Source organism: Limulus polyphemus, unplaced genomic scaffold (assembly GCF_000517525.1).
Source record: "Limulus polyphemus unplaced genomic scaffold, Limulus_polyphemus-2.1.2 Scaffold9468, whole genome shotgun sequence".
NCBI classification, from domain to species: Eukaryota; Metazoa; Arthropoda; class Merostomata; order Xiphosura; family Limulidae; genus Limulus; species Limulus polyphemus.
The window spans coordinates 1-9,248 of record NW_013675078.1 but is presented as its reverse complement, the minus strand read 5'-3'; the positions used below and the strand labels follow the sequence as shown (position 1 = coordinate 9,248).

General features: G+C 35.4%; 1 protein-coding gene across 1 annotated transcript; it reads right to left on the bottom strand.

Annotated features, from left to right (window-relative positions):
- Positions 1 to 5,181: 5,181 nt before the first annotated feature.
- LOC106475934 (serine/arginine repetitive matrix protein 1-like) lies at positions 5,182 to 8,886 on the bottom strand. Its single transcript, XM_013936610.2, has one exon. The coding sequence runs from the start codon at positions 8,615 to 8,617 to the stop codon at positions 6,263 to 6,265; it is 2,355 nt and encodes a 784-aa protein (XP_013792064.1). The 5' UTR covers positions 8,618 to 8,886; the 3' UTR covers positions 5,182 to 6,262.
- Between the last annotated feature and the right edge of the window lie 362 nt (positions 8,887 to 9,248).

Sequence of the window (9,248 nt, the reverse complement as noted above, 5' to 3'; positions counted from 1 at the left end):
AAATTTTCAGTTTTGCATTTTGTGGTTTTTACCACGACCTCACCCCCTGTGGATGGATCTTCACCAAATTTGGCATGAAGGTTTGTTGGATTCATGGGAAGAAACACGCAAACTTGCGATTTCACCTTTTGTGTTTTGCAGCTTTTATGGGCGTTTTTGTTGACCACTACTTCTCCCCCTGTTGATGGATCTTCACCAAATTTGGCATGAAGGTTTGTTGGATTCATGGGAAGATACACGCAAACTTGCGATTTCACCTTTTGTGTTTTGCAGTTTTTATGGGCGTATTTTACGATTACGTGTATGGGAAGCAGCTTTTAATGTCATAAGATAACCTTTCATTAATCATGAATTTACATAATTTCCGTCCAGGGGTCGAGTACTACAGGTAGTAATGCATATTCTATACTACTGCAAGTGTGCGTATTCGCTTAAAGTCACGAGCGCAAGGTTGAGGAAAATATTGACTTTAAAATAATTGTTGATCTTATCGACACAATTCTAAATGTGCATAAAAAATTATATTTGTTTATTAGCGCCATCTACTGTCTGTAACATAAGGATGACAATAATGCTTAAAATACGTGTCTATTATTTTTTTCAATACACATAATGATAAAAATACAATTTTGCTCAAGTATTAAGTTAAACTATTTCATATTGTTTATTAATTACTATACTCAGATAATTAATTATATCTTTCACACGAAACTACGTCTGTTAGGGTTAGCTTTATCGATGATTATACTATATCTCGTTAGGCTTAGTTTTAAACGAAACTACGTCTGTTAAAGTTAGCTTTATCGATGATTATACTATATCTCGTTAGGCTTAGTTTTACAGTTGACTACCCATATTAGACTTACCTTAGCTTTTTCATCTCGGGGTAACGACACAGCATAAATGTTAACTGTTCCCTACTCTTTAATCTGGTGCGACACATTACAGGTTTATCACATTAGGCTTACCTGTACTCTTCGTTTTTTGTTTTTTTCCTAACAATAAATGAAAAAATAAAATGCATATTATAATTATTTTTCCGCTTTTCAACATAATATTCCTAAAAAGTAAGGTATGGTCTAGGAGAAAAGAAAAAAATAATTTATATTATACTCCAGTAAAATTGGAAAGGTTGTTGTTTGTTATTAAGCACAAAGGGCTATCTGTGCTCTGCCCACCGCGGGTATCGAAACCCGGGTTCAAGCAGTACAAGTCCGCAGACATGCCACTGGGTGGCAAAATTTGGAAATGTTTACAAGAAGTTGAGAAAGATTAATCCGTAGCTTCACTATGGGGAAGTTGAACATATCAGGCATTTTTCTTTTTACGAGCTGCCCCCAGTGGCACAGCGGTATGTCTGGGGACTTACAACGCTAGAAACAAAGTTTTGATACCTTGGTGGGCAGAGCACAGATAGCCCATTGTGTAGCTTCGTGCTTGGCTTTAAACAAACAAATTTTACATGCTATAAAACATCAATGTCAGTTTATTTTCATCTTATTAATAGGCCGATTCTATTCAACAAATTGGGGTTATTTATACCATCGCATAAACTGTAAAGAAACGTCGAAAAAAGGATATATTACTTTAATAACTAATCAAGCTTGTAGCTTATAACATTTTTAATTACGAATTAGTGTAGATGTACGTCAGCGCAACTTTATCGTTAATGGCAGAGGGATAAACTACAACCAAATATTTATCAACATCGAACGGCCATCCAGTGTCTCGGCTGCAAACTTGAGAGCTTAAAACTAAAATTCGGAGCTTGTTTCCTGCGGTTGGCACAGGACAAACTACCCATTGTATAGCTCTCTGCTCTGCAACAAACACTTAATATTAATTAAGAATTTTCGCGCAAAGATACACAGAGACTATCTGCTCATAACTGTTCTTAATTTTAAACAGATACACTAGAGAGAAGAGAGTTTGTTAAAGTATCTACCACAGACGCTTGAAAAACTCTTGTTTAACGGATTAGTGGGATTTGATGGTTACTGTTGTAACGCACCCACTGCCCCTAAATGGGAAGCGTGTTTTTACGACAACGAGACGCGAACTGAAACCCAAATATTCACAGTCCGAGTACGCTGACTTTAAAATTCATTATATTGAATGTTTCATACATATATATATATATGGGCCACGTGTAATGACCCAATATGGTAACTTTTTGTTAGGCTTAGTATGTTTAATCACAACCGTAAAGCAACGTTCCCTCTATTTTTTTCAGTCCACGTGCGGAATGAATTTTTCATGTGCACCAGTATCAATTTTTCATGTGCACCAGTATCAATGTGTGGATGTGCGCTACCAGTTTTTTGTTTTAGGGGGAGGGGTATTTTTAGACCATCAACCCTATTGAATCATTGGGCCATTTTGCGATGCTACCAGGTGGTTATTTGGGCTTTAGGCCTATCGTCTGCTTAGAGTGAACACTGTTGTAGATATTACATGCAATTAGCATCTTCGTGATTGTTGGTATATATCTAAAAAAAACAAAAAAACTGAAGCTTCTGTCATATCTTGCTGTATATTGCCTATGTGCAGTGTTTTATTCAATGGTTTTATTTTAATTGTAAATATGGGGTGTCTCTCATAGAATTGTGATAACAAGGAAAATACTTAAATAAAATATATGCTGTATTTATATCAACGCTTACATCTGTTTGTCGAATTTCGTGACAAATCAATGGTTGAAATGTTCGTGTTTTCTTTTCGCCGTACAACTCACTAAATAATAAGTCACTTGAAAAAATTTTTTTTATTCACGTCTTATTTCTCTACATATGTTCCTGAATTATTTTTACATCATTAGCACCAAGGAAAAATAATCGACATATTTAACAAACAAAACCAAAGAAATTAAATTTGGAGTCATATTAAATTCCAAAAATGCATATAATTTTAAAATTATCATTTACAATTAAAACTAAATAACAAATACCATCTAAAGTAACAAACAATTTTAATGAAGTTTGAATTTTAACTTAACTCCACTATTTTTATGGATATCATTAGTAACAACTGTATCTTGCAAGAAACTAAATAAAAATTACCATCTAATAAACAAGTAACAAACAATTCTAAAGAAGTTTGAATTTTAACTTAACTCTTTTTTTTTTATGCATACCATTAGTAACAACTGCATCTTGCAAGAAGAGTGACAGTAAGCTGCTAATCTGACATGTAATTTGGACAACAAAATAGTGTTGTTAGGCTTAACGGATATTAGGCTTAAAATCGAGCCATGGTACTTTTGCTACACCAACCTTGCAAGAAAGTTACACATTCGCAAATGTTAGTTTGTGCGAAAAAAAAGGAGCATTTGGAAATACGATTTGATCAACTCATGTTTATAAAAAGCGTACTTTATAAGCGATTTGCTCAAAAACGTAAGCTGTGATAATTTAAAAGAAACACAAAACGATTAAAGTCTTGAAACAGGCTTGTTTCATGCAGGCGAATCGCTAGGCCTACTTATGTATATACAATCGTTATTTATATATATTCAAAAAGTTTGGACTTCAACGTTTTATACTAGCCAACTAGCTAAGGTAAAAGTATACAATATTTTTTATAAGTCAAAACTGTTCCCAGAAAAAAAAGTGACGACACAAAATACACATACAATGTCCTCTGTACAGCATGGCACTTACTGTTATAATACAGCATCCACAGCAAGTAACATTAACGTAACTACTGCTAAATATTAAAGGATCGTTACTGCCCTCTAAATACCCATAAAACACCTACACAAAATATTATTTTACAGTATCGATTTTTATCAAAAATATATATAGTTATTAACAAATATGCATGTTTTTAATATGAAAATTTTTAGCAATACATTCACAGCTTCAAACATTGAAAATATAAAAACAAATCACTCCAATTATTCAAGAACGATTTTTAAAGGTGATTGCTTGCATTAGTTTTACTTAAAAAAACTGAATACAAAAATATTAAAAGTCTGGACATAATGATGGCACTAAAAAATTTAATTCATGAAATAAAATAAAATAATTGCGTAGGCGAGGAAATAACAAAATGCAAAATAGAATATAAAGTGGTGGTAAAAACTCGCTAAATTAAAATAACTTTATTAATAAAACGAGAAAACGAAGTTTCGGGCAACAGCCCTTCATCAGGTTACCAGTGGCAACGACACTGTTTATTGCCACTAAAAATTTAATACAAGGTAACTTTTTTAAACATTTTTTTGTTGCTGTTTAACGAATCTAGTAATTGGTGTACGATTTTAGATTCTCCTAAAATTACAAATATGTGAAAAAGATAAAATATGAAATTACATTGTCTATATAGGGGAGAAACAAGATTTTCTTGTAACATTTTGTGTATGAAAAACAAAATGGGACAAACACGCCAAGTACTACACTCATAAAGAGTAAATATTGTTAAGTGAAACAGAAGAAATACAAAACTAACCTACTGTAAACTCATAAAAAAAAACTCACTCAATCAAGTTATGAATGGTCCATTATACTTGAATTTTACATCTGCACCACCTGATGGAGGTTTAAGATTAAACATGATTTCATTACAGTTTATCTGAATATAAAATATATATTTTTTCTCCTCGCATAGCTAAAATGAATTATTAAGTTGGAAAATACACGTTCTGCTGAGTTTATAATAATAATTGATGACGACAGTTTCACCTGAATGATATAAAAAGTACAGTCTGGAGAGCATAAACAACTGCTTTAAACGTAAAAGCTTGTTTAAGCATCGAAAGTAACAAAGCTGCTTGTACAAAAACATAAGCAAAAAGTAACAAAGCTGCTTGTACAAAAACATAAGCAAAAAGTAACAAAGCTGCTTGTACAAAAACATAAGTGAAAAAGTAACAAAGCTGTGCTTTTACAAAAACATAAGCAAAAGTAACAAAGCTGCTTGTACAAAAACATAAGCAAACGAAAAAAAAACTCCTGACGTCACATTTTCAAGCGATCTAAGTGGCTATTAACACTATTTTGTTTTGAAGTCGTTTTATATATCTCTGACGTCACATTTTCGAGCGATCTAAGTGGTGGAGACAATTTTGCGCGTGATTCAATTCAAGAAAGAGTACACATTGTTTGTAAACAAATCATTTTATGTCGATAAGTGTAATAAGAAAAAATCATGAGATTCAAATTGCACAAAACTCCCGATATATAAAACGACTTCAAAACAAAACAGTGTTAATAGGCTCTCCTTTTCCCCCATTTTTCACGAACACTAATCAACGATTACCGAAAGATTGACTTAACATGTTGATGAAGATAGAAATTGAGCCACGACTCTGTTAACCACGGAGATAAAATTAACTTAATCTAAAGAGAGGGTTTGCAAGTTCCATTTCGGTACTGTTACTCAAATTAAAATATTGTTATTATTATTATGTATGAACAAACTGTCATCTATTTTTCATGTAAATTTATCCTCCTTTTCAATTCTCTCAGTTTCTTAGTCATGTTCTTAAAGATGGATTAAGATTGGAGAGGATACTTGTTGATGACAATGGATATTTGTTTTTTAGGGTTAGCCGCGGATAAAGTCTGGTCTAAGAAATAGCTTAATCTCCCTCTATTAAAATCATTATTATATTCACAATGTCCAGATTACTCCTACGTATCGGTACTTAATTTAATTTTTGGTGAGTTAACCCGCCTCTTTATTAGTGTTGTTATTTCAATTATTTTTTTAGGGGGGGGGAGTTAGGACATTGCTTTAGCCAGTTCGCGTCAAGAATTTGAAATCAAAAGATCAAAAAAAATGTTTGCAAGAGAAACATATTCACAAGACTGCTTGTCGGACTTCTGGAAATTCAAAGTTATTTGTGCAGATAACCATCGACACCTACTGTATCTGTTCTCCCACACTGAGACGCCACCAGTGGTAGAACTGTGACACCTACTCTATCTGTTCTCCCACACTGAGACGCCACCAGTGGTAGAACTGTGTCTTTTTGACCAATGGGCCTGGTCGTGGGTTTTGTGACTGGACGCGTTCTTGATCTCCAAATGACTGGACAAAGGAGAGAAGGATGATAACGGGATGGAAGAGCCAGATACTGGAGATTGTCTGCTGACCCTTGAGGAATACCCACTCGATTTACTATCTGGTGTGAACTTCGGGGTTACAAACAGACCACCACCACCAGCCTGATGAGAAGTAGTATGGAAATAAGTTCCCGAAGGAGAATCTGGAAGTGATGAGGTTGAAGATGTTTCATAATTTCCTGATTGGTTCATTTTTACCATATGGGGTATTGGGCTTGAGGGGGCGTAGAAGAATCTAAATGTTTTGGTAAAGGTGGAGGCATATCTCTACTTGTCCTCTGTCTTCTATTGGTATGGTTCTTGTAAACATCAGATTCATCTGTCGAAAACGTAAGATCTCTCTCACTTGAACCCAAGAGATTTTGCATAAACTGATGACGTTTCACTTCGGATCCGGACTGTTTTTTGTTAGGTGTGATAGAAATGTCGATGTTACTATTGTGGGTATTTTTGTAGTAGCTCTTTTTGTCGTTTAAAAAACTATTACTTTCATAACTATCGCTGTGGTCTCGGAAAGAACCTTCTTCTACCCTATTGATTCCCGAAGAATGACCTCCTTTAGTTTTCTTTTTGTGCGACCTAGAATTCCAGAATGTTTCATCTGCGTTGCGACCAAAGTCGTGAATCGAGGACTCTCTTAAATCCCCCATACTGCTATGGAAATTGGAATGTCTTTTTGTCACCCCTGAGTCTCTTTCTATGGTGAAGAACCCTTCACGATAACTAGGGCTTGAGCTGTAATCACTTACAAAACTGTGGTCGTTGGGGTTAAAAGTTTGTCTGTTTGAATACCTATGTTCAATACCATAAAGTTTGGCATCTTGGTTTCCTTCTGGCACTTTCTTCTTGGTAGTTTTGTAATTTGCATCTTTTTCATCTCCGAAATAAAATGTCTGGGCTGGTGTTTTTAATGTAGAAAGGTTGAGACTAGTGTGAATTTTTGGTTCCTTTTCCTTGGAAGTTGATTTTTTACCAGAGAATCTCGGCAAACTTTTTGAAGTCCGATCATTAGAAATATGATCTGGAGATGGTGATATTCTTCTGGAACCATTAGATGCACGAACTGGAGATGGAGATCGTCTTCTGGAACCATTAGGTACACGAACAGGAGATGGAGATCGTCTTCTGGAACCATTAGATGCACGAACTGGAGATGGAGATCGTCTTCTGGAACCATTAGATGCACGAAATGGGGATGTTGAATGTTTTCTTGGGAACGTTGATGATTTGCTTTCCTCATCAGACAAATCAACTTGAACACTCAGGTCACTTTTTTTCTGGTTTTTGTGTTTCCTCTGTACTTCAGTGGTATTGTAGTTCTGACGAGATGTTTTCTCTTCGCCTTTGAATCTAGTGTCTCTAGGAAGAGTCTGAGAAACTGGTGTATTCTCGCCAATAAAATAAGTTTCTTTTGAAGTCTTGGAACCATCATATATCGTAAAACTCCGAGGAGTGTCCTTCTGGGAATGAGAACGGTGAACAAATCTTTCTGGAGATCTCTCTTCATGCCGGACAGTTTTCTGTTTGTGGGTTTTTTGTTTTTCTTCATCGTTGAGGCTGCGATAATAATCATCCCTGATGGAAGGTGTTGATTTCCAGCCATCAGATTGTCTCTTCAAAGATGTCGGTTCAAGTTTGGTGTGTTTTCTTTTGTAAGTATTGTCATCACCTAAATAGTACGTTTTTGAAGGTGACTTTGAAGGCGAAGGAACTGAACGACGATATACTGAATCGGTCTGTTTAGCAGAAATCCCCGAAATAGGTGGTGATCTGGTACTTTCTCGTCGGCTTGGTGGAGATGTCGATCTTGGTAGTGGTGAAGAAACTCTCTTCTGTTCGGAGTGCCAATCTTTTACTTCGGATATGCTGTTGGTGGAAAGTCGATTATCTTGGAAAATTCTGGAATGTGAAGCAGCATCGTGATCTTGAAAACGTCTTCTAGATTTGCTGGCTTCTAAAGTACACGTATCTTTTTGTTCGATGTGAAGCTTATCTCGCGAAGTCGGTCGGGGCGATCCAGTCATTTGAATTTTGATTACATTTCCACCAGCTTTCGTTGTTTTCGTAGTTTCCTCTACGTCACTTCCGCTCTCAGATCCAAAATGATTTTCCAGCCATCGGTTTGTCTCGCTGTTTCTTATCACTTCTTCTTCATCTAGATTCAACGTTTTCTTCGTTACCGGGTCTCTCCTACTTGGAGAATGATCTCGAATAAAATTATTTTCTCGTTCTCGGCGCATCTTTTCGCTAAGACTATCAAACTCGTCGTCATCTCTATAGTACTCGATGTTCCTGGTTGTCTCTTTAGATACTTCTGGAAGAGCCGTTTCATCAACTTCGTCCTCTGGTACTTCGTCATCCTCTTGTTCTTCGTGATGGTGTGTCTTCGTGGTCTCAGTGACAACTTCTCCATCCTTCAGTTCTGACACTTCCTTCACTTCTTCTTTGTCTGTGACTTTTTGGGAGCGACAGGAGTAGTGAACGACCTTTCCTGGATAAGGCTGATCTTGGTCTTCCCCAGCTATAAACAAAGAATTATCTGGAGCCATCAACGCCTTTTGGTGGAATTCCTGCAAATAAAATGGAACAACTCAAGCTTTTCTTCCTACTATACTTATCAATATACGCTATCAATTGATATTTAAAGGTAGTTTCTACTTTTGACTAAAACTCAACTTTTTATAGAGTGCAGCAGTTGCTGGTAGGTAAGTTATGAATTATCATCCCCCGGTAGGTCAGCGATAAGTTTACGAAGGCTACAATCTAGGGTTCGAGACACCGCGGTGGACACACCATATAGCCAGCCAAGTGTGGCTTTGTGATAAAAATTTCACGAATTAGTGAAAAAGAAAATTTTACTACAAAACATTGTTGTATGATATTGTTATTTGAATCGTTTCCAAGTTAGATTTTACTACAAAACATTGTTGTATGATATTGTTATTTGAATCGTTTCCAAGTTAGATTTTACTACAAAACATTGTTGTATGATATTGTTATTTGAATCGTTTCCAAGTTAGATTTTACTACAAAACATTGTTGTATGATATTGTTATTTGAATCGTTTCCAAGTTAGATTTTACTACAAAACATTGTTGTATGATATTGTTATTTGAATCGTTTCCAAGTTAGATTTTACTACAAAACATTGTTGTATGATATTGTTATTTGAATCGTTTC

What these genes read in the sequence shown, in the direction of transcription:
- LOC106475934 (XM_013936610.2), bottom strand. Translation starts at nt 8,617, where the DNA reads ATGGCTCCAGATAATTCTTTGTTTATAGCTGGGGAAGACCAAGATCAG.